At 40.6% G+C, this 25287-nt stretch overlaps 1 protein-coding gene across 3 annotated transcripts in view; it reads right to left on the reverse strand.

The window, feature by feature from the left end:
• Positions 1 to 17025: 17025 nt before the first annotated feature.
• The window catches only part of map2k7 (mitogen-activated protein kinase kinase 7), a 31386-nt gene continuing 23124 nt past the window's right edge, over positions 17026 to 25287 (reverse strand). For all 3 annotated transcript variants that reach the window (XM_038273513.1, XM_038273512.1, XM_038273514.1), the window contains 4 exons: positions 22113 to 22193; positions 21003 to 21145; positions 18519 to 18564; positions 17026 to 18398 (listed from right to left, as the gene is read on the reverse strand). In XM_038273513.1, the coding sequence (XP_038129441.1) occupies positions 18255 to 18398; positions 18519 to 18564; positions 21003 to 21145; positions 22113 to 22193 (414 nt within the window). In that variant the 3' untranslated portion in view covers positions 17026 to 18254. The remainder of the gene's footprint in view (positions 18399 to 18518; positions 18565 to 21002; positions 21146 to 22112; positions 22194 to 25287) is intronic.

The raw sequence follows: 25287 nt of genomic DNA on the forward strand, positions 1-25287 counted from the left end.
AAAGCAGCGAACTCTGCTCTCCAGAGCGAGTAGATTGGTAACCCCGCCTCCTGCTCTCCTCTATCTTGTCTGCTGTCATGATTCATGCAGCTATTATTTCATCCAAATGAAAAATGGAGAACAGATAAGCAGATCATGGCTTGTCTACAGTGAAAAGAAGGACTGGGTTATTTACTTTGGCCTTTTTGGAAACACAGGAAGGAGCAATCAGCTAAGTGAGTTTATTGGACTGATCCAATATGGTGGACACATATAAAATAAAAACACAATTTTATTCCACTCCACAGTTATTCGCCGTCATGGTCTACTCACATATTGTAAACACAGTGATTTGATCTGTTTTGTTTTGAAATGACAACATGTGAAGGTTCAGTACTTTCCATTGAAATGTTAAATAGGTTGATTTTCATTTTAGTTATTTCAACATCCATCTCTATAGGGAAACATCCAGGTGCATATAAGAGGATACAAAACACTAACTCATTGAACATTATAATTAAAATATTTTACCAAATTGCATCATTGATAAAAAAAAAAAAAAAAGAATTCTGAGTTACAAGTGGTGGAAATCTTTTAATAATATAATAATTAAAAATGTCTCCGGACCTTTACTGATTGATGATTTTCTTTATTCGAACCCCTGCTTAACACTATAGCCACAAACAGATTTGATCATTTTTAATTTCCGAGAAGAATTCTATTGACATTATTTATATTTTATACTTTTATTTGATACCTGTAAATACCTTTACTTATGCTTTAAATAGTGTTTCTCTCTTTCTACTCCAGTGCAAATGCACTACTGTAACATGTCAATTTCCTCAATAAAATAACCGAAAAGCTCGGAACACTTGCTGTCTTTGCCAGGTTAACATCTCTTTGACGTTGTATCCTGGTTATTTCCACCACCTCAGCATCCTGTCCCTCATTGGAGACAAGATCTCCTTGGTGCAGGCGATGAAGCAGACTACGCCTGATGCTACGTTCAGACCACACGAGCTAGAGGCAGCAGAAGCAGCTAGTTTAAATGCAAAGTCAATGTTTTACGCGCAGCGAAATGTCCAGCAGTGCGTTTTGAGCAGCAGGAGCATCTGACGTGCATGACACGCTGCAAAAGTAGCAGCTGCTGGAGTTGGAAAATTTTAATTTTAGGTGCTGGACGCGCCGCATAGACCAATCAGAGTATCTGATCTGGGAGCTGGCAGGGAGTCAGACACAGCACTGCTGATGCAGAGCGCTATGATCACTCTTCTGAAACAGTTTATTAATGCCTAATTTAGCTTAAAATCTAGAAACCTGCCGGCAAAATATGTTCGCTTTTATTATTCTGGTGCCTGCAAATTAGATTACGTACGTGAAAAACGCTAACATCTCCTTCCAGCCGCCGCAAACAGTAGCGGAAAACGGGCCAGAGGCTGCTGCTGGGGATTCCCAGTGACAAACCACCGCTGGTATGTGGGCGTCTGAGCGGCTCCAACAGCAAAATAATATTTGAAGGCAGGATGGTAATCTGGATAAACTTACTGACAGACCATGTTTTCAGGAGGACTTTCTCACTTTAAGACATAATTAAACTACGTTTTTCCTAGGGATGCACGATATTGGGATTTTGGCCGATATCCGATATGCCGATATTTTAAAACTCATGTAGCCGATAACCGATATCGATACCGATGTTAAAGCTGGACAAAAATAAGTAGTCATTGAAAATAGCAGTTTTGTTATCCATTTCTGACACTTTGAAAATAATATACTCAAATATATTTTCATATGCTGATATCAAATAGATTTTTAAAAACGCGGTATCGATCTATTTTACTTTCAAAATCTGGTGAAATTTCATCGTTCTGTTACAAACTCTTGTGATATTTTGCAAATTCTTGTGAGATTTTGTTAGTAAAATAGATCGATACCGCGTCAATATATCAACATATAAAAATATGGCAACATTTCGTGAATTTTCGGGGGATTTCGTAGCATAACGATGACATATAGCAATATTTCATTAGTAAAAGAGATTGATATGGTGTTTTTAAATGGCAATATATCAGCATATGAAGATATTGGGATATTTTAATGGATCAATATTTTTTCCCTCGTCTTTAGAAGTTTTTAAGTCTGTAAAAAAGAAGTTTTTGAGGAAGAAGAAGAAGTAGTATTTAATTTTTTTTTTTTAGACTTTAGAAACTCAGAAGCTGATCAAATATCGGGTTAAATATCGGTGGGGTGGCCGATGTCCGATATTCAGTTTTAAGGCCGATACCGATAGGGGTCCGATTATATCCTGCATCCCTAGTTTTACCTACTGATCACAGCAAATATCAGGAATTTGTTCTCTGTCATTGAACACAGAGCAGCAGAAGCATCTGGACACACTTTACTGGACTTCCTTCAGGAGCGTCGAAGCTGCGTCTGACCTTAACGTGGACAAGCAGCAGATTAAAGCAGCAGAAGCTTTTTTGCTGCTTCAAGCGCTTGAGGTCTGAACGTAGCATAAAGGTCCAAGTCGTCAGGTTCTTCTCTGTTTCTAATATATATCACGATGGCCGGTTCATTAGAGAATTTCAGATTACAAAATATGTGTCTAGATTTGCATTGGTGATAAAAGGACAGAAAACTTTTTTTACAACATCACTCCCAAACGAGATATCTAGTAGACTTAGTTTAAAAGAGACAACAACATCCATGGTCTAGCCAAGGAAGAAAGATGGTTTGAGAGAGGGGTTAAGGAAGCCATCTTTGCTGGGGTCGGAAAAAAAAAAAAAAAAACTCTACAGAGGATATGGTGTCAGACATCACCTTTCACCTACTTACAGAGGTAAATAGAGAACCCAAAATATATACTCAAGTGAGAGTAGCACTACTTTATTTTTTTCTTACTCAAGTAAAAAGTATTTGGTAAAAAGGTTACTTATGAACTGAGTAACTGTTGGATGATAACATCGGATTCAATGTTTATAAATGATGCTGGCAAACAGACTTTATGTGGAAGTTCTGGCATTTTAAAGACTCAAATGCATAAAGATCACAAAAACATGTAATTAATAATTATATCTATATCTATATATATAGATAAAAGAAAAAAACAGTGCAGAAGATATAGAGAGTTTCTTAATATGTGTACTTTTGCCTTTTCATGTGCTCGAAAAACATCATCATACTCAGCTCTAGTACTGTTCCAATTCACAAGAACAAGGAGCTCGAGGACAGACAAACCTTCCAGATGTTGTTCTGGCCCCTCCCTCTTTACCCAGCATGCATCAGAGAAGACTTTAGACTGACGGCTGTCCCAGCATGCACTGCAGCAGCTTCCAGGTTAGCGCTCACAGAGCTCAGAGTATTAAATTAAAAATTCTCTTTTCTGTTGCTGTTGTTCTATAAAAGTATGTTTTAAGATCATTTGAGGCGAGAACAATAATTCTATTCAGTTTATTTCTATAGCGCCAATTCACATCATGTCATCTCAGGTCACTTTCCATTTCACCAGATCATCCAGTCAGATTGATTCAAAGTTTTCTATCTGAGGAAAACCAGTTGATCGCATCGACTCATTGACTCTTCAGCAATCCCTCATACTAAGCATGCTTGTAGCGACAGTGGAGAGGAAAAACTCCCTTTGAACAGGAAGAAACCTCCAGCAGAACCAGGCTCAGTGTGAGCGGCCATCTGCTGAGGCCCACTGGGGTTCAAGGAGACAGAAGCAGACATAGAAGAAGAAGCATAGATGCAAAAGGCAGCTGTAAAAGGCGGCCAGCCAGCAGAGCCAACTACCATGTCAGAGGATGAAGAGAGCACATCCAGTTAGTCAGAGAAACAGGACTACACTGAAAAACAGGCCCATCTCCAACATCTATAACGCTTAGAACATTATACTTTTAAGCGTCACTATATGGCCCATTTACTGACTGATGTTGATCGGACCACAGCAACTAGCGGACCTCCGAGGCTAAACTGGAAAACTGAGTATGTTTGTGCTTTATTCATGTATTTATTACAAAGTATTAATCAAACCTGGGAGCTGTGAGACAGACACATCTCTGATGACACAGAGCGCTATGATCACTCCTCTGAAACAGTTTATTGACGCATAAATTAACTGAAAATGCAGAAACCTGCCAGCAGAATATGTTGGCTTTTATTATCCTGCTGCCTGCAGTTTGGATTATTTAGATGAAAAACACCTACCAGCCGCCGCGGTGAACCGCGAGGAGGCGACCCGGCCACAGGCTGCTGATGAATGGGATTCCTACTCACAGCACAGTACTTTTACAATTGATCTTTCAACATAAAAACTAGAACTGTACATATGTTAGGACACCGTAAAAAACTACCACTGTTAATATCTACTGTTTACGGTATGTTTGCCTGATTTTGGAATAGTTAAAATTACTCCCGGAGAGCAGAGTAGTAGAGCAGTGATACTTTACAAGAATATTACTCAAGTTAGTCTTTTGGATGAGAAGTGAAACGTCTTCCAGAAAACTTCATGTCCAGGAGCCCGAACTGAACTTTTTAAGCTTGACCATGACCTAGATGATCACAGATATGTTGCTTTTTTGGAATAAGATGAACGTTTGTGCTAAGCATTGAAAAGAAACCAGAAAACAAACTAGTTTTATTACTAATTACAAGGGAACAAACACAGAAGGAGGAACTTGAAGCATTCATTGCTCAAAGATCAGTGATGTTGCATTGTGGTGAACCCATGACATGTTTGGGTGTTTCTCTCCGCGTAGGAAAGCACAGCTCCTTTGTCAACAATTTGAGCTAAGCTGGGGTGTGGCACAGCTGATGTGTCTGAGGTGATAACCTGAAAAAAAAAAAAACACAGAGCAGGTCAAACAGAGAGGAAGATGGACGCCACCGTGTCAGACAGTGATAGAGACAGTGGTTCTAATCTTTCATTAAAGTGCCAGACATTATCACCCTGTAAAACAGCTGGTTCAGGTTGAATCACCGAGGGGAATCACACACAACCCAAAAAAGGTCATATATCTACCTGCACTTTGTCTCCTATCCACCAATGAGCTTTTGGTAAAGTTTCCTACCATATATGGTCAGACAGGAGCAGAACGACAGAGAAGAAGACTTCAGGAGAGAGAATTGCCTGCAGAGCAGACTGGTAGAGCAAGGCGGGCTCTATTGTTTCCTTGGTGTTACGTTTCTCTGCATGCCTCGTCATTAGCCCCAGCCCCCCCCCAGCGGTCCTGTGGTTTCACATGGGTCACACATTAAAGATAAGCTGATAGAATTGCAGAGAAGGCCTGTTGCAACACAAAGGAAGCACACCCCAAAAAAACTAAAAAAAACTTCTCTTTTCAGCATTTTCTGAGATCTATAATACTGTCATTATAACAACAGGAACTGACAGAAAAAAATATGCACAAAGTATGAATTTAACAGTTTTAGAGAGGTAACAGTTTGTGTATATATTAAACTGTTTCACAAAGTTTAAAAGTCCGGAACATTTGCAAAGAAAAAGAACAACCAACCATTTAAACACGCACCTGAGGGAGAGCTTAAGGTATCAATTAACCATTATATTCTTATAAAAGGAAGGAGCAACCAGAGAGAAACTACACAGTAAAGGCATACTATGCAACATTTTTCAGTTAATTAATGTGCTCCATAACGTTTTGGATGATTAAATGAGTCATTTCAGGTCGAACAAAGGTTTTCTCGGCCGCCCTGGTGGTCTGTAGGGGAAATACCGTACTTGCAATCGCAGGAGCCCTCGGCCCGCACCCACAGGCTCAGAAGTCTCGTGCATCGCGAGAGTCTGTCTACATGCCCCCAGTGAAAGGCATGCTCGTTGCTAGCGCAGTGGCGATATTTGTGCAGTTATTATGGCGGAACCAGCGAGAAAACAGCGAAAGCCCATGTCGGAAACATGCTAAATTTTCAAACTCGAAAATTGGAACAAAATAGTCACTTACCGCAGTAGACATGGTGATTCGTTGCGTTCGCCTGTCTGCTAAGCTCATAACAACCGCGCCTGGCTTGACGGAGAAACCAGGAGAACAGCTGAGCATATTTACGACAGTGCACTTTTACTTTCGCCCTCTGGGGGGCGAAAGTAAAAGCCGGAAAATCAACACCGGTTGCATAGTATACCTTTAATACAGAACAGATTCAAACTCCATGCAAAGCCCCATTCAAGTCAAAAGTACAACCAGATATGGCACCAGGCAGCCCACCATAGCTGGAAAAGTTAAGTGGAAATGATAAAGGTTTTTCTAAGTATGTTTTACCTGAAAAAATCTGAAAAGTGTGGCTGTGTCATTTGTTATAGCAAAGGCAACATATGGCATAGGGGGCTCCTTAGGCGCCAAACTGAACCAAAAAAAAGTCTCAAAATGTTTTTTATAAAAAATATGAAATGCAGCCTCAGTTTGAGGAACTCTAAGCATGTCTGAGGCATCTCTAGTTTCTCCTGAGAAATAAAAATTAATCCTAAGCATTTAAGCCGGGCATACACTGTGATAATTTCTATCGTTGCACGCAGCTACTAACCTGACTCCGCCAGATGGATTTGCTGGATTTGCTCCGCATATCCATCTGGAAAACTTCCGTTAAAGTAATTTTGGGAAGGGGCGAAAATACTGGCTAGCTGATTGGCCTATGTTGGTGATAGACGGGCCAAATAAACCAATCAGATCAACGAAGCATATGACGTACTAACAGAGCGACGGGAGAGTCATAAGAGCATAAACATGTTTTCCTCTAAGAAAAGCCAAATTTAGAAGAAACACAAGAAAAACCCGCTTGCGACAACTTAACCCAAAGGTTTATTTTAACATAAACCGCTGCACTAATGTTTCAAATGTTGAAAAGCTTCCCATACAGGAAGAAAGCTAAAAACACACAAATGACAGATATAATTTAACAATTATTTAACTGAATTCACAAACTTTGTTTTAGCAGGGAACAAAACAAATCAGTTTTAAAGCCCCAACATAACCAGTGCTAAGTCTTTTTTGCAGCTATTTTTCTTTGTATGGTTTTCTTAGTATGTTTGATTTGGTGATAAGTGGAGGCGTTGCAGAGACAAGGGTGGAACTAAACTGAGAAATACCGGCTGTTTCTCTCTAACTCCATTTTGACGCTTTGTGTTTCGTGCTTCGCATGTGCGACTCCACTGCCTTAATTCCCATCATTCTGAGCTTGAATGACTTCTTGCATAAATCCACTGAGCCTCATGTATGTTCCCTGGTTTTAGCCATGGAGAAAACTCTTGGCTGGAGACAATTTTGGTTACATTTACACTTGCTCATATTTTCCAGACAAAAAGTTAATGGAGCATCTCCCAACTGTCCCGGCCGCAACAACGCTTTATTGGTTCCGCTATCGGGACGGAACCAATAAAGGCGAGCTGTTATTTTTTTAAAATAAAAAAATAATTGTCAATTTTAACGTTTTATTTAGATTACAAAAATAAATCGTAATAAAAATTATCCTATTTATGATGTTTTAAAAATTAAGACTGATTTAAGACATTTTAATACCAATTGAGGCCTTAGTTTTATTTTGAAGAATTCAATGCCTTTTAAGACTTTTTAAGGACCCGCTGGAACCCTGTACTAAATGAATACAATTTATTTGAGCAAACACCACAATCATACAGCAAGAGCTGAAATGGAAAAGCTTAGAGTGAAATGCATTGATATGTTAGAATGGCCCAGTCAAAGTTCAGACCTAAAGTATAGTTTGGAAACTGTGGGGATGTTGGTAATGAGGAACTGGGAAAACTGTGGGTTCGTGGATTTCCAAAGCATTTAGAGATATTTTGCTGTTGGCCTACTTATAAAAGTTTATGGACAAACACTCAGTTATTAAGAATGTGGAAAACTTATCATCCCTTTTCTTATTGAAGAACTTTGTTTTGGTCTTTCATTTAAAATATTAAAGTTCTTCTTAGGAAATAATTTTTTTTTTCTGAAGAAACGCAACACTCCATCCATTAAAATCCAGCCTCCTAAGTCAAACACACCTCACATTGCCAGCAGTAAAAACTGTCATCCTCATGAGCTGTAAATCAGGTCAAAATTGAAATTCAGATCTGCATTCATTGTGGAGGTTAACCCCCGAAAAGCAAAACCAGTCATGTCATGTCCCGTCATGTCATGAGAAGAACAGCCGCTCATATTAACTGAGGTATGAAAGTATCAGCAGGAAGAGAAGCATGAAAGCCTTTCTGTTTGGCAGACAGAGCAGATTTTATCAGAAACCTTTTCAGGGAAATCAGATGCAAGGAACAAAACTTCAACATAACTATTGCAAAACACAATGTGAATTTGGAGCCTTACAGTAAAATAGATGGATATGAGAAGATGTTTTACAGAGAACTTATGGGTCGCGTAGAAATCTGTTGAGGAAAGGATTATAAGATCAGGAAGTAGAGGAATTGAACTTTATTGATCTCACAATGGAGAAATTAACACTTTGGATTTAACCCATCCCGTTTGGGGAGCAGTGTGCTGCCATTGTGCGGCGACTGGGGAGCATTCCTAGCCTCGTGAGACCATCCTGATCTCGCGAGCTTTCAAGGTTTCACTCGCAGATCAGTCTGGAGACTCTCCGTTAGAGAAAATTTGGAGCCGTTCACCATACGAACGTCCAATCAGCGTTGGCTTTGAGGCGGGTTGAGGAGTGACGCAACGAGAAGCGCGACAGTTCAGTCTAAAGAACATGGCGGCTTCAGCCGATGAAACTAGCGTTAGCGTGGCTATCGAGCAAGTTTTATCGGAATTACAGAGTATTTCTTCACTGAAAGAAGAGCAAAACACTGCTCTGGAGGCTTTTCTCAGAGGAAAAGATGTTTTTGCTCTTCTCCCGACTGGTTTCGGCAAGAGTAGCCTGGCTTGTGTTTTGGTCATTGCTCTTTTAGTACGTCATATGCTTCGTTGATCTGATTGGTTTATTTGGCCCGTCTATCACCAACATAGGCCAATCAGCTAACCAGTATTTTCGCCCCTTCCCAAAATTACTTCAACGGAAGGTTTCCAGATGGATATGCGGAGAAAATCCATCCGGCGGAGTCAGGTTAGAGCAATCAGGGGTTTAAAGGAAAAGTCTGGTCAGAAAGGAATAATCAGTGGATCCTTATTTATACCTAAAACTAATATGTTTGCAGTGATTTAATGAATTTAGTTTTAATCAGTAAAAAAATATTTTTTGTTGCGATCACTGAGTCTGGGAGTGGCCATTTTTACCCAAATATAGTAACCCCTCCCTCCTGCCATCTTCCAGCAGTGACGTCACGGTGCGGTAAGCCTAGCGCCATTCTCCCCGCTTTCCAAGCTAAATCAATGGGAACTACTAGACACATCTGCAATCAACAACAATTATTGAAGATTTCCAGAGGACTTCACCATTGAAATTCACCAGAGCTATAGTGAAACTGACAATGCCCACGTGCATGGCAGCTGGATGCTGGAATACATCCGGGAAAAGTGAAAAAAAAAGAGTTATTCCACCTTTCTGATTCCTGATCCTCCACGGACGGGTTGGTCGTTGGATCGCCAACTTGAAGAGGGAGGATTTGCCATCGAACTTCTGGCCAGAGAAAAAACCCGTAATATGTAGCCAACATTTGGAAGAAGAATGTTTTCAAGATGACTTGGATAATAGCGCGTTGTGACAAACACCAGATACAGCACTGGGACTTGATCAACAGCCGATACCGCACCGTGACGTCACTAACCAGTAGGTGGCAGTAGTGTTCTTTGACAAACATGGATGCCTCCAGTAAAGCACATTCACATGAAAATTACTCTGAATTAAAAACACTGATCATTTATTGAACAGGATGGAATAATTTCAGATTTAAAGAATTTTCAGAAGTTTGAATTCTGAATATGACCGAAATCTTCCTTGAACATAACAATGGAGAAAGTATTTAAATATTTAAGCTGCCAATGATACATCGTAGAAAATGAAAACACAGCGAAACAAAAGCTTTTTATGAGGTTTTTATTTATTAGGTTTTTAAGGGTTTTATTTATTTTTTCAAAACAAACAAAAAAGAAATCCTGAGGTATTCACAATCTAATGGCATTTATTCAGTTTGAAATGAAACTAGGGTGTTGGGGAGAGTAAAAAAAAAAACAGCCAAAAACAAACCCCCCCAAAAAGGATGAGAAAAAAAAGGCGGTAAAGCTTTGTCATTTCAAAGATCTGTCACGGTAACATATCCATGATGTGTTTTACATACAAGAGGCCTTTAAACAGAGGGGAGCCGTGTCCCAGTACAACCCTGCAAACCAGTAAAGTCATGCAAGAGTTAAAAAAAAAAAACTTTAGCTATTTAAATAAGGGTGTTTACAGCGGGAAATCAGTCCACCTTTAATCGCAGATATCAGCAGAGATATCTATATAAAAAAAATAAACGGAGTGGCGTTCAGAACAAACGGGTTAGAAGCCACCCAGGTTTCAAAAAGTACGGCTTTAACTTGGAGATATTAGTAAAGCCAGAGTCGGACACACACTACGCGGTTCGCCGTGAATATAAAAAAATAAAAATAAACCCGGCTTTAGCTTCGTTTCATGGTTCAGTATAACAATCTGCTTTCTGAGCACAAAAGTTAAATGCCAAAAAGTCTACTCTCCTCTTCCTCGTGTCCTGTTCACTCCCTATACAAAAACAAAACAAATAATATATAAAATGACCAATAAATAAATATGTGAGGAAAATACACTGTTGAATCATTTTCTTGCGTCACAGATTTTATGATTGATAAAATAACTTCTGTGACGTTAAGAAAATGAAAGAAAATATTCTCCTCTCTGCAATAATCTGCAACACAAACATAGGAAACCCATCAGAAGTGCAACGTCGGCCACCGCAGTCTCAGCATCAGAGAAAATAATACAGCATCAGACAAACAATGGGGGGAATATAAAGGGCGGGGGGGGTTACAGTAATTCATGACCCCAAGAAATAAATCAATAAAAATGGATTACCAAAGAAAAAATAGATAATAAAAACTACTAATAGTGGAGAGATTATAGTGGAATGATGAAAATCCACCATAAGAAATAAACCCGATGAGTCCGTCTGTCTGTCTGGGATAAGCTTTTTTTACCCTTTGTTAAATTTGGTGTCATCTTTGCCACGAACAATAATAATAAAAATGATAATGACACTATTCATAACAATTAAAAGTTAAAAATCACCCTCAATATAGACTTTTGGTAGACAAACGTGACGCCCTCCTTGCACACTCAGCCAGGTGAAAAAAACAAAACAAATAAAAACAGATGACACGCCACTAACTGTTTCTTCTAACAAAGCTCCTCCTCTCCCCTGCAGCGGGTCATCAACAAGTCACGGGTTCGAAGCTGATCAGTAGTGATGGTTAATGTGGCATCTTGAAGCCAATCTGTATTGATACTTTCTCACAGAATACTGACACCTGCTGGACATTTAAATTCACTACAGGCAGCTTATTGGACAGAATAAACTGAATTGATTTGATGACCGAGTACAATGATATAAGTTATTGGAGGTTGTATTGTATTATGTCATATCCGTGCTTAAAATTAAAATATCTTCGATATTTTTAGATGCAGCCAATAAATAATGTAAACGTAACGTGAAAAGTTATGGGAAAATGTGAATGAGGATTTTATCAAACGATAAGTACAGTAAATACAGATAAGTTGAGTGATAACTGAGAAGAAAAGGATGACACAACGAGAAAATAAAAACGGCTAAAACATTTCTGTTCCTTTTAGGCTGCTCCAAAATTCTGGATAATTTTAATGATAAACCGCAAAAGATGAGACTTTTTTTTTTTTTTTTAGCAGATGCATCATGTTGACCGATACAATTTAAAACAGTTTAGTGAGTGAGGCAGTCAGAAAGAACTCCTGTATCACATGACCGTCTTAAAACGATCGGTGTTATCCTGAGCTATCTCTATAGTTCTGCTGCTGTAGGCTTAGACTGCCGGAGGACCTAGGGACCCCTTTTTCATCCCTTTTATCTCTATTCTCTCACTCTGCAGAATCTGTTAGTTCAATCTGTAACGTTCTGCTCTCTCTGCTTTTTGTCACCCTTGTTTCGGCCTGTTTTTCAGTGTAATCCTGTTGTGAATTGGCGCTATAGAAAAACTGAATAGAATTGTTGCTGGACCCATCACTACTGATCAGCATATTGACAGAACTTGAGGGGGGATAAAGCAAACAAGTGTCTTTTCTTAACAATGGCAAAACATTTTTAAAATACAAAGAAAATGAAAGAAAATAGAACACATAGTGTACGTGTAAAAATCATAAATAAGGTTAAAGTTTTGTGCATCCCGTCCCAACCGGCCATCGTCTTGGAAAAAAACAAACAAAAAAACAAAAATCAAAAAGCAGGAAACAAAACAATGGCAGTTACAGCGGCAACCATGACAAGGAACTGATATACAGCACTGATGTGTACCCCCCCACCCCCCCAAAATACAATCCTTAATTATACATCAGCTCATTCAAAACACATCTCTTGCTCTGCTGTGATGTGTGAGGGGCGGCCATGTTGAAGAGGGCAGCACCTTTCAGCGACTCGCCGTCTCTGCGTTTACAGGAAGCAAGCTGATGTGGTTTGAATGACTGCATAGTGAACATGATATTTGGTTTACGTACAGATGGACAAGGACACACACACCAACGCACACTCTGTGCCAAAGCACAGCACAGGTCAACGCTGTGGGCTACCTGCTTCTACTCACATGGCAAGCTAATATACATAAAGCTTCACTGTGTAGGATGGGAGAGCTTTATACATTTGGTGCACATAGATTATCCCAGCTTCATTTTCCCCTCACTCACCCCGATCGGGTCAGGTGTTACAGATGAGCCGCCGTCCAATCAGTGAGCAGGGGGCACAAACAGCAGGATGGAGTGTTTGCTATTATAAGTGTGCGTTTAGAAGAAATAGACGGGAAAATCAGCAGCAGGAGTTGTAGCTGAGAGAGAGAGAGAAGTCTCCCTCAGCAGCATCGTGTGAAAACTGCCAGGCTTTGCTGGGAAAAAGCCAGACAGCAGCACCAGATCTGGGTTTATGTACAACAGGTGGCAGCAGAGATGCTGAGGAGCCACGACGGAGCAGAGAACCCTGCCGCCGGATGAAGGAGGCCCAGTCTGAGCTAAATCTGCCACTTAAAATACGCAGCAAGCGGAACCCGGGTCGACATCGCACCTGCTCAGAAGAACGGAAACAACTAAACTATGGTAAAGCAAGGTAAAAACTAAATTAACTTCTGGTTTCGTTTAGTTTTTACCATGCAGCTCCAAAAGACTAACAACCAAAGCCAAGAATAAAAAAAGGAGTTGAGACTTCACAGATCTAACAGAATTTCTAAAAGTAGAATGGGAGGCAGATCTTTTAGTTCTCAGGCTCCTCTCCTGTGGAACCAACTACCAGTTTTAGTCCGTGAGGCAGACACCCTGTCTACTTTTAAGGCTAGGCTTAAAACTTTCCTTTTTGATAAAGCTTCTAGTTAGAGTGGCTCAGGTTATCCTGAGCTAACTCTATAGTTCTGCTGCTATAGGCTTAGACTGCTGGAGGACATAGGGCCCCCTTCTGGTTATTTTTCTTCATTATACTCTTATCTACAGTTGCCTTTTGTATCTCTGCTTCTACGTGTTTTAAGGGTGGAATTAATTCATCTGAATAATTGTGAATAATCAACATCTTTGTTTCTAGATGTTGGAGCTTGGCCTGTTTTCCAGTGTAGTCCTGTTTCTCTGACTGTGACTAACTGGATGTGCTCTCTTCATCCTCTGACATGGGAGCTGGCTCGGAGCTCGTCTGCCTGGCTGTGTGTTTCCTGGACGGGGCCGCCTTTTAAGGTTGCCTTTTGTATCTATGCTTCTTTTTCTATGTCTGCTTCTGTCTCCTTGAACCCCAGTCGGCCTCAGCAGATGGCAGCTCACACCGATTCTGCTGGAGGTTTCTTCCTGTTCAAAGGGAGTTTTTCCTCTCCACTGTCGCTACAAGCATGCTTAGTTGGACAGATTGCTGAAGAGTCAATGAGTCGATGCAATCAGCTGGTTTTCCTTAGAAAGAAAACTTTGAACCAATCTGACTGGATGATCTGGTGAACTGGAAAGTGCCTTGAGATGACGTGTTGTGAATTGGCGCTATAGAAATAAACTGAAGTATAATTTAATTGTGAGGACAGTATATCCCGGTTTTACCTCCATTCTATATTCTGACTTAACGTTTCATTAGCCGCGTGATGCTAGTTTTGTCCGGCTGAACCTGCACACTGAAAGAGCCTGGTTCTGCTGGAGGTTTCTTCCTGTTCAAAGGGAGTTTTTCCTCTCCTCTGTCGCTACAAACATGCTTAGTGTGAGGGATTGCTGAAGAGTCAATGAGTCGAGAATTGTGAGGACAGTATATCCTGGTTTTACCTCCATTCTATATTCTGACTTAACGTTTCATCAGCCGCGTGATGCTAGTTTTGTCCGGCTGCACCTGCACACTGAAAGAGCCTGGGGAATCTGCCGCAGGTAAAATGCTAACTTACTGAGCAGATGGATGAAAGCCGGGGCCCCCTGCTGTAAGTGCACCAGCCTCCCCCCTGCACGTTGTATGACACGTACACAGCGCTGCTATAATACAGCGTACCCCCATCCTCTCAGACACACAACATTCCTTCCCACTAGCTAGAGAGTTCACATGTAGTTGAGCGCAGACATAAAAGCTCTGCTCTTGCACAATAGTTGAGTTGTGTTCACCTTTGGTGTGGACAGACGGAGGGATGGAAGGATGGACCGAGTGCTGGATGGACTAGAAGCATCTTGACAGACAAACTTCCCCTCTAACTGTATTTACACTGTACAGAATGTAGTGTGGTGTAGTACAAAGGAAATAAGGTGAGATGTGCCTTTACACGGAATATTAGCTCTTTTTCAGCACTTCCTTTCACCATCTCTCACTTCACTCGGCTCTCTGCAGACTTGCTGTTTTGTATTTGGTAAGACTTGTCGACATTGCATGATTATATATTTGGATTTAAAAGAAGAAAAAAAAAAGATTAAAGTTTTTGTTCTTTGGGGAAAAGAAGTGACAGCAGCGTCTAAAGCGATCAAAAGTAGCAGCACGTCAATAAATAATGCAGCCTGGCTGAACGGAACGGTAAACGACATGCTAGCTAAACACGTACAGTTGGTGCAGCAGCACGAAAGCTTTTTACAGAAACCATCTAACCTCGGCGCTCAGCGCTATTCTACCCCAATCATTTGCAGCACATCCTGCAAACCTTCCTCAGTTTGTCTAACCATCTTTTATCTCGTCTCACTTTCTTTTACACTCAGCATCGTTCCTCTCGCCTCGCTCCTCATTCTTGTCTCATGCTCCTGTCGCTTTAATTTCCACTCATCTTGACGACGTTCCCCTTCCTCACCAACACCCGACATCCTCCTGTCTGCCTTTGCCACTCCTTAGCTCCTCATCTAGCTGTGTTTTGGTTTGGCGAGAGCAAAAAGCTGGACTCTAGAATAACATCTAAGCTTTGGATGTGGCAGATCTGCTCTACTAGATATTCCTTCACCAACATCTGTCGTTCTTCACTCAACTCTTTGCCGTTACTTCATTCTAAACATTCCTCCTGGTCAGGAAGGTCAAAATAAAAATTCTGGGGGCCAAAGATTGTTTTGCAAATTTGCCAATTGAGTTTTTTTACTCTTAAAATTAGATAATTGGATAATATGCACTTGAAATAAGACAAGGCAATTGTTTTTTCTCATTCTAAATGTACATTCTCTTCTTCCATTGGCTCACTTACCTCCTCAATTCAAGAAAAATCGAATTTTTTTAAAAGAAAAAAAATATTTTGCGGTGTTCTAAACATTCCTCATCGTCAGGAAGGTCCAAATAAAAATTCTGGGGGCCAAAGATTGTTTCGCAAACTCATTTTTCTACTTTAGGACTTAAGGTAAGAACCGACATTCTCTTGAAAGAACATTGAAGTTTACAATTCATAATACTAAACCGGCATCTGTTTTTTTTTACAAATATTAGTCAAATCTTCAGGTTTTTTATTCGTCTACTTTTTCACAGAAACTATTCGGGTTCATTCTTCTAAAAATCGGCTGAATCTGTTCGTTAAAACTCCCAACGTGACATCAGGATTAGTTTTACATATTTCCACTTCTGTTCTGAGTCTGACTCTGCTCCTTCCCCGCTTTGCTGTGTCTCGTCTTTTCTGATCACTCTCTTCATATCACCCAAACTCAAACAGTGGATCTGCTCAGCTGGTCTCTCACTGCAATTGATCCAATTTTCTCAACTGGAAGAAAGGGAAAAGGGGAGCCGTCCTGTCCTGCCGGGACAAACTTCGTGGGATACACCATGGACTCCTGGAAGGCTTGGAGGATGGTGTGTTTTACAATGTCAGTGCAGGATGTCGGAGAAGTATGTTTGGATTTGGAGGGAACCTTATGTATCTACAAATACGGAGGATGTCGGCGGCAATTTGGGCATTGATCAGGCTGCCGGTTGCGGTTCACGCCCTCACAAAGGCTGTGAATGAGCGAGATCGGGAGCTTAGCCGTATGCTAGGTGCGATTGAACGCAGGCTGGCTGCGGTGGTTGAACTCAAAGTTGAGATGGGATAATATCTTGGATGTGCCGCTCGCTTCAAGGCGGAAGAGCCAAACTAATACGGAATATTGGACTCGCCACATGGAGCCAGCAAGAAAAGACTCAAGGATGACGGAAAATTCCTGTGCAGCCTGCTCTCAAAACAATAAGTGTTATTTTGGATTCGGTTTCCTCCTTATCAAACCTTCCCTGAATGTCATGGGACTTTTTTTGTTTTTTGTGCCGTGGTGCTTTTTTGATATCGCAAACTGTATCCTGTCAACGATAAAGACTTAAATATGCTTTTTTATATAACTATATATAAATATAATTTTTACAACATCCCTTTCATTAGATTAAAAAGTGGAATACATGACTAACATCCTAGCACGTTAAGAGACATTTCTTTTTCTGAATCTGATGAAGAAAAATGCTAACGACTCAGATTCTCTTTTAAAAAAGGTTCAAATATTACTCTTTTTTTTTTTTTTTTTGGGACATGATATTGCAGAATTGGGACTTTGGCTGGAAACCAGATTCCTAGATTGACATTCCCTCCCAGCGGCTCTATAAAGACAACTTACTGGTTTAATTCCTAACACCTAAAACTTGCTGCACCGTCTCCTACGCTCCCGTCATCAAACTGCACGCAGCCTTTGGTCTGATAAATCTACGCCTTGCTCAACAGCTGAGGCAGACTGAACAAAAAGGGGAAGAGGTAGACGAACAGACTGATGTTTGGAAGAAGATATAATCCGCGCTCCCTGCCTTACCGTCCGTTTTAACTCCATCTCTCCTGTTTGCCTTCTCTTATATTCCTAAACAAACTTCCCAGAATCCAACCGCCCTCATCCTTCTCTAAAGAACATTCTGATAAACGTGTTGCAAAAACCAAAGACAAATATGTCTAAAAAGCTACAATGCAACACTAATTTTTTTTTTGTACAACTTTTTGTTTTTCCCAAATATGCAATAAAAAAAAAAAACATCTAGCGTAATTATATATTGAATAGAAAGTTAGAAAGTCTAGAATCCGTATATAGATGAAAATATAGATGACGGGGGTTAGAGCTGCAGTGATGGAGGATGAAAACATGGTTATAAAAGCTGATATTTGTTCACTAAATAGAGACAAACATTATTTAGACTAAAGTAGAGCCTGAGAATGAATGACAGTAGAAACACCTGAAGATTTCTCATTTTGCTCTCCTTGCAGTCTGTGTGTGAAAAGGATTTCACTAACCTAGCAAACGTCTTTTTCCAGTGTGTAGTGACTACTCTGCTGATCGATCCACCGACAATCAGAAAACAAAAGAGCTAAATGTGGAGGAAATGTGGAAACACACAGGAGATGGTCGGTGTGGTGCGGTCTGAGTGAAGCTAGCTAGCGTGCGTTTCCTCTCCTGCTAATCCAAACTCTACACATTACTCAATAATAAAATGACCGTCTATCCATCCATTAGCACATCGCTGTCCATCGCTCCATCTGTCCCTCTAGAGTCCTCTGCTGAGTCTTTGCTTTTTCTATGGGCTCGTCGGGTTCCCCGGCGGACGGGCGGGTCCGGTCTGGAGCCGGGCGTAGCTGTGAGCAGCTGGACTAGAGCGGGCCGAGCCTGCGTGAAGCGGCTAGTCTAGTCCGGCGCTCGGCCCGGCTGAGACCGGGACGGCCGAGGCTAGGCTACCTGCTGAGGAGTGAGTGGAGCATGTGTTGATGGCTGTAACACTGGCTGCTGCGCGGCGACTCTGTTCGCTCCATCACCGTCTGAAACCAGCCCGCCACGTCCACCTCCAGCACTTCGTAGCGCCGGATGAAACTGTGCTCCTGTTAAATCGAGAGGAAGAAAAAAAATAATACATATAAAAAACTAAAAAATGCACGAGTGAGTCGCCACCATGGCTGCTTTTATTCCCCAGATAATGGGAATAATAAAGCATCACTTACCAGCAGCTGGTGGTATTTTGGCCGTTTTCTGTGGTCCTTTGTGAGGCTGTAGATAAACATGCATAGATGTCAGATTAAGAACAAAACCATTTCAAAATGCTTCTTTGCAGGATTATAGAATAAATATCTATATAGGAAAAGTTAGTTAGTTAGTATTCACACCCCTTGAATGTTTCATCACTAACTTATATGATTGACCTACACAACGTACTGCTTTGTTGCAAAGTGGAAAGAAAAAGGTAAAATATTTGAGAAAACTTGTATTTAGAGCAAAATACCCAAGTGAAGCATCCAAACTCACATTAATTCTTCTTTTTAAAATACCTTAAACTCAGTCATGTTCAGTTGAAGCATCTATGAACAATTTAATAACAGGTGAAACAGGCTGAGTGAAAACTTTTAAAATAAGTAAATAGCATAAATCAATATATGAAACAAGAGAAACAAAATTTTCCGACCACATCCTTAACCCCACACTGCTCCCCGGGCGCCGCATAATGGCAGCCCACTGCTCCCCAAGGGGATGGGTTAATTTCAGAGAGTTAATTTTGCTGCTCTGTACTTGTGACAGTGTATTGATAATAAAGCTGAATAAAAAAAATAAAATAATAAAAAGTCATTTGCAAAAACTACTCAAAACTGGGGAAAAAAACTCAAGTGTTTTTAAGTAGGTCTGGTTAAAAAGTAGGCCGGTTATTGGCCAATTGAGTTATAAAATGTCCGCCAAACGTCCAAATATCTTTTAATACTTTAAAAACGATCTGTCCTGCTTTAAGCAGGGTTCCTACAGCATAAGGCAAGTTAAATTCAAGACTTTTTAATGCCACTTAAATTAAAAATTTAAGACCAACCTGACAATAAACACAGGAAAAACCTGGTAGCAACAAATTTACCCCAAATGTTTATTTTAACATAAACCAGTACTTTCTGGCCCAGTAGATGCGTTTCAAATTTTGAAACACTTTCCATATAAGAAGAAAGCTAAAAACAAACAAAAAACAGATATATTTTTAACAATAAACACTGAACTGAATTCACCAACTGTTTTGTTCCCTACTCAACCCCCTACTTTCATTAGTTCCTGAGATTTGGTTCTACTGTCGCTGTTGGTGATGTGAGAGATGCCGTGGAGGCGTTGCAGAGACAAGGGTGGAACAGAACGATGAAATACCCGCTGCTTCTCCATAACTTGATTTTTAAGCTTTGAGTTTAATGCTTCGCACATGTCTCCACTGCCTTGAATCCCACGGTCCTTCATCTACATACATCCATCTTGGATGGATAGCTAATTTTTCGTTGAATTTAAAACTTCACTATGTTGTCCAGATAAAAAGTTACTGACACATCATCCCATGGCCGGCCGCAACATCTATATTGTTGGTTCTGCTATCGGGACGGAACCAATAATGGTTACAGCGAGCGGTTTGGTAAATGTAAGAAAAATATTGTCAGTTATTTTATTGTTTTATATGGATTACAAAAATAAAATCCTATTATGTAACAATTTTAAGACCTATGAAAGACTGATTTAAGACATTATAATACCAATAAAATGCATTGAAGAATTCAATGCATTTTAAGACTTTTTAAGGATCTGCGGGAGCCCTGTTTAAGGGTGATCCTCGACCAAAGCAGCAGATCTTCCTCCAGGATTGCCCTGCATCCGTCACCATCCAAACTCCCACCAGCATCGTTTTTCATACTAAAGAAAAGTTATCGTGCAGGATAATAACTACCACCATGTTTTTCACCATCTTTTTATTTCACGCTGCATTCTGTATCCAGTTCAATTTAGATCCAATCTGAGTAGAGTACTTTCTTCTACAGGTCTACTGCCCCCCAGAAGGCTACAGGAAAAAGTGCAGGCAGGATTTTTGTGGCTTCTTTAATGCCTATTTTCCATATTTGCAAACTAATCAAGGCTTGTGATGCAATCTGATGAGAACCATCTGGGCCACAATTAGGATCAGAATTTATCCGTTTTTAATTATAAAAAAAACCAAACTTTGTTCCTCTTTGAAAGGAGCAGAGACATTTCCCGCTGCATTAAGATCACTGGCAGAGATAAAACGAAGAGAACGAGATAATAGTGCGCGGGGAGAACCAGATCGGGGCGTCAATACTTCTGAAGTGAGCCGAGACAGACCTGTCATGACTGGGTTTGATTTAAAGGAAGGAGCGTGATTAAAAATGTCTGCAACAGAAGGTGATGCCAGCACCACAAAGAGCAGAGATTTAAATGTTTATGCATTTAGCAGACGCTTGTAGACCCAATTAAACAGTTATCAACAATATGATGATAAGTTCTCCAGAGGAAAAATCCAGAGTCAGACTCAGTAGTGAGAGCAAAGAGAGAGAGAGAGAAGCGGAAGTATGGAAGAGCAGCAGAGGGGTACAGAGCTATTGGTAAGAGTTAGGATAAGAGATGATCTTTCAAGAGGTTGGTCGAGTGTGATATGCGTCTTTAACATGATTTTAACTCACCAGTCTTTGACAAAGGACTGAAAGTCGAGAGAGAATCCCATGCTGAGAGGAAGAACAGGAGGATCTTCCTGCAGCACTTTGGTCAGAACCTCAAAGTCTGTCTTGCAGTTCTTGTAGGGAAACTGTCCTGTGGCCAATTCCACCTAAGAAAGAAAAACCAAACAGAAGACATCATTCCCTGACTTTTGTCCAAGATGGTGCTTGAGATGCTGAATCCATTAGACATTCATTTTGATCAAAGGTAAAGGTGATTTATTCAAATCATGTTCTAATTGGGTAGAGCTCAGTTATTATAATCTCTTAGAAGGCTTTAATTAAATAACATGTAACGCGATACTTAAAATGATTCAACCATCTTTTTACAAAACTTAAACGTTCTTCTATTTCCATTTAGAAAATACATGTTTTGAACCTGGTTTGCCGATTAAGAAACTGAGCTGATATAAAAAAAGAACAGCAGTTTGCATAAAGCAGCTTTTATAGACCAGAGGTCACAGATTAGCGGACCACAGTCCCGGTCTGGACCCACCTGCTGGCTAAGCTGGACCAAACCTGATTTAAAACATTTATAAATTACTGCATGTTGTTCGACAACAGGGTCTAATTTCATTTGCGCCTCTTCTCCTGTTAATACGGTAAAGCCCTGGGGAGCGTCCGGCTCCAGGCTGCACGTGATCCAAATGAGCCAATGAGCTGTCAGTCTGGGTTGCTGCTGCTGCTACTTTTAGACACAGCAGGCAAACCTGTGGCAAGCCGGGCGATGGGAAAGAAGGAGAAGACCATGAGAAAAAGAGAGCAGAGAAAGTGTGGACTGCTGGAAGAACTGCGGTGAACTGGTGAAAGAAAAGTGAAATGGCGTGCTCAAAGATGACCCTGCACATTTAGAGGATGTTTGGCTCAACCTGCTGCTGTGAAGCAGGATTCTCCACCATGAACAGAATCAACAATAAATCTGGATCCAGGCTCAAAATGAGCTCCTTGATATGTGCTTGAGAATGGCTTAGTCTCTGGTTAAACCCAGGTTTAAAGCCTTGCAGGGCAGCCTAAAGCCCACTGCCAACATTAAGACAGGAAACAAGGACTAGATGGTGCCACATGTAGCCGACTTACCAGAGAAATGCCCAGACTCCACACGTCTGCTCGGATGTCATAATCAGGTTTGGTGGGATCTGGAGGGTCTATTCTCTCAGGCTGCAAAAACAGCAAAACAAAGGACTCATGTTAACACTAGAACTCCCATCGCCGTCATTTTGACGGTTCTGAGGTTTCAAAGGGAAATAATTTTATTTACATGAATCATGCTGCTCATGTTAACCAACTTTTCCTGTTTATATATTTCTTAATTTTCACGCAGTATTTTAAATAAAATAAAAACGTCAAAAATAAATATGGTTAATTTTACCTCGATCTCCCACAGCTGTCATTTTGACAGTGTTCTGTCAGATGAGCATACCCCGTCAGACCAGCATACCCAGAGTCAATATAGATGCGCAAGATGTAAGATTTGTGTTTATTCCTTTGGTTTTGTAAGAAAAATATACTTTAAAGCTACAGTGTGTAACTTTTAGCGACATCTAGCGGTCAGACTGCAGACTGCAGCAACATGAACATCTCACCCCCAACGCTTCTCCCCCCCAACAGTACGGCGAGCGTTATGGGACAAAATGTCTTCCCAGACGTCCGCATCACCTACCTTCTCAAGTGATGAGGTTTGTTTACATAGATAATTTTACAGATAGTATTTCATTAGTCTGTGTAGGGTATAGATTTCAGTACCGTCTCAGTTCATCTCTCTCAACTCACCGTAGTTACTTTCGAGCGTAATGGGTGATCTTGCAATCGCTAGTTTGTTGCCTCTGCGCTGCCGTAGCGCAAAGATGTCTGCCTCCATGGCTGCGAGACCCGCTCCTATGTAATTATAAATAACGAATTCTAAGGCAACGCAAATATTAAGGTTAAGAGGCTGAGCTCGTAGATGATGATAAATAACATAGTTATGTATAATATATTACATTTTTGACCGTATATCCCTCTAATTATTACACACTGTAGCTTTAAACTACCTTAACGGCCGCCTATCCCTTTAGTCATGTGCAAAAAAAATATTTAAGGTCAGATCCCCATACACTTTAAAAAAAACACCAAAAACTAAACAAAAACATTTTTATTTGTACATGACTAAAAGGATACAAAACTGTTGAGGTAGATTAAAGTTTATATTTTGTACAAAACTACAGGGATAAACGGGTATTGACTTTGGGTATGCGGGTATGATTAGTTGCGATGTAAATTCTTCCTGCAGTTGATTGACGTTCGGTAATGTTACCTAGCAACAACAACTCTTTGGCTAATACGGAAAAAATGGCTTTGGGAAGAAATCTAAGAGCGAAACAGGCTTTAGAAATGCTTCGAATGTTGAAGCGGTTTAGATTCTGACAGTGAGTCAGAGGATGATCCCCCACCCACGGGAAAACGCAGACATATCAGCGACCCATCAGACGATAGTGAACATTTTGTTCAAGGTTTGGATAGCACTACCCTCACCTCAGCTGGACCAGAGTCCTGGCCTACTGTTAGCACGCACGGGTTGGCCTGGATGATTAGAAAGTATTCTGTAAAAAAAAAATGCACTGATGTAGCTGTATTTTACGATCCCCTGGACATAGCAGCTATAAACGCGTCGGTTTTGTTCGGGAGCTGTGTGAATGTCACCGTCTCAAGAAGAGATTTAAGAATTTTAACTTAAATGATATCAAAAATATGTAAAAACCCTAAATTATTAATATATATTTACTAGTGGTGTAACGGTTCACAAAATCCACGGTTCGGTTCACGGTTTCGTAGTCACGGTTTTCGGTTCGGTATACAGGTGCTGGTCATAAAATTAGAATATCATGAAAAAGTAGATTGATTTCAGTAATTCCATTTAAAAAGTGAAACTTGTATATTATATTCATACATTACATACAAACTCATATATTTCAGATGTTTATTTTGTTTAATTTTGATGATTACAAATGACAACAAATGAAAATCTCAAATTCATCATATCAGAAAATTAGAATATTACCGAAGACCAATAAAAACAAAGGATTTATAGAAATGTTGGCCAACTGAAAAGTATGAACATGAAAAGTATGAGCATGTACAGCACTCAGTATTTAGTTGGGCCTCCTTTGGCCTGTATTACTGCAGCAATGCGGCGTGGCATGGAGTCGATCAGTCTGTGGCACTGCTCAGGTGTTATGATAGCCCAGGTTGCTCTAATAGTGGCTTTTAGCTCTTCTGAATTGTTGGGTCTGGTGTATTGCATCTTCTTCTTCACAATACCCCATAGATTTTCTATGGGGTTAAGGTCAGGAGAGTTTGCTGGCCAATTAAGAACAGGGATACCATGGTCCTTCAACCAGGTACTGGTAGCTTTGGCACTGTGTGCAGGTGCCAAGTCCTGTTGGAAAATGAAATCTGCATCTCCAAAAAGTTGGTCAGCTGCAGGAAGCATGAAGTGCTCTAAAACTTCCTGGTATGTGGCTGCGTTGACCCTGGACCTCAGAAAACACAATGGACCAACACCAGCAGATGACATGGCACCCCAAACCATCACTGACTGTGGAAACTTTACACTGGACTTCAAGCAACGTGGATGAAGTGCCTCTCTTCTTTTCCTCCAGACTCTGGGACCTTGATTTCCAAAGGAAATGCAAAATTTACTTTCATCAGAGAACATGACTTTGGACCACTCACCAGCAGTCCAGTCCTGTTTCTCTTTAGCCCAGGCAAGACGCTTCTGACGCTGTCTGTGGTTCAAGAGTGGCTTGACACAAGGAATGCGACAGCAGAAACCCATGTCTTTCATACGTCTGTGTGTGGTGGTTCTTGAAGCACTCACTCCAGCTGCAGTCCACTCTTTGTGAATCTCCCCCACATTTTTGAATGGGTTTTGTTTCACAATCCTCTCCAGGGTGCGGTTATCTCTCTTGCTTGTACACTTTTTTCGACCACATCTTTTCCTTCCCTTCGCCTCTCTATTAATGTGCTTGGACACTGAGCTCTGTGAACAGCCAGCCTCTTTAGCGATGACCTTTTGTGTCTTGCCCTCCTTGTGCAAGGTGTCGATGGTCGTCTTTTGGACAACTGTCAAGTCAGCAGTCTTCCCCATGATTGTGTAGCCTATAGAACTAGACTGAAAGACCATTTAAAGGCTTTTGCAGGTGGTTTGAGTTAATTAGCTGATTAGAGTGTGGCACCAGGGGCCATCAATTTTGAACCTTTTCACAATATTCTA

The sequence above is a fragment of the Cyprinodon tularosa genome, unplaced genomic scaffold (genome assembly GCF_016077235.1).
Source record: "Cyprinodon tularosa strain WSP-4 unplaced genomic scaffold, ASM1607723v1 ctg874, whole genome shotgun sequence".
NCBI lineage: Eukaryota > Metazoa > Chordata > Actinopteri > Cyprinodontiformes > Cyprinodontidae > Cyprinodon > Cyprinodon tularosa.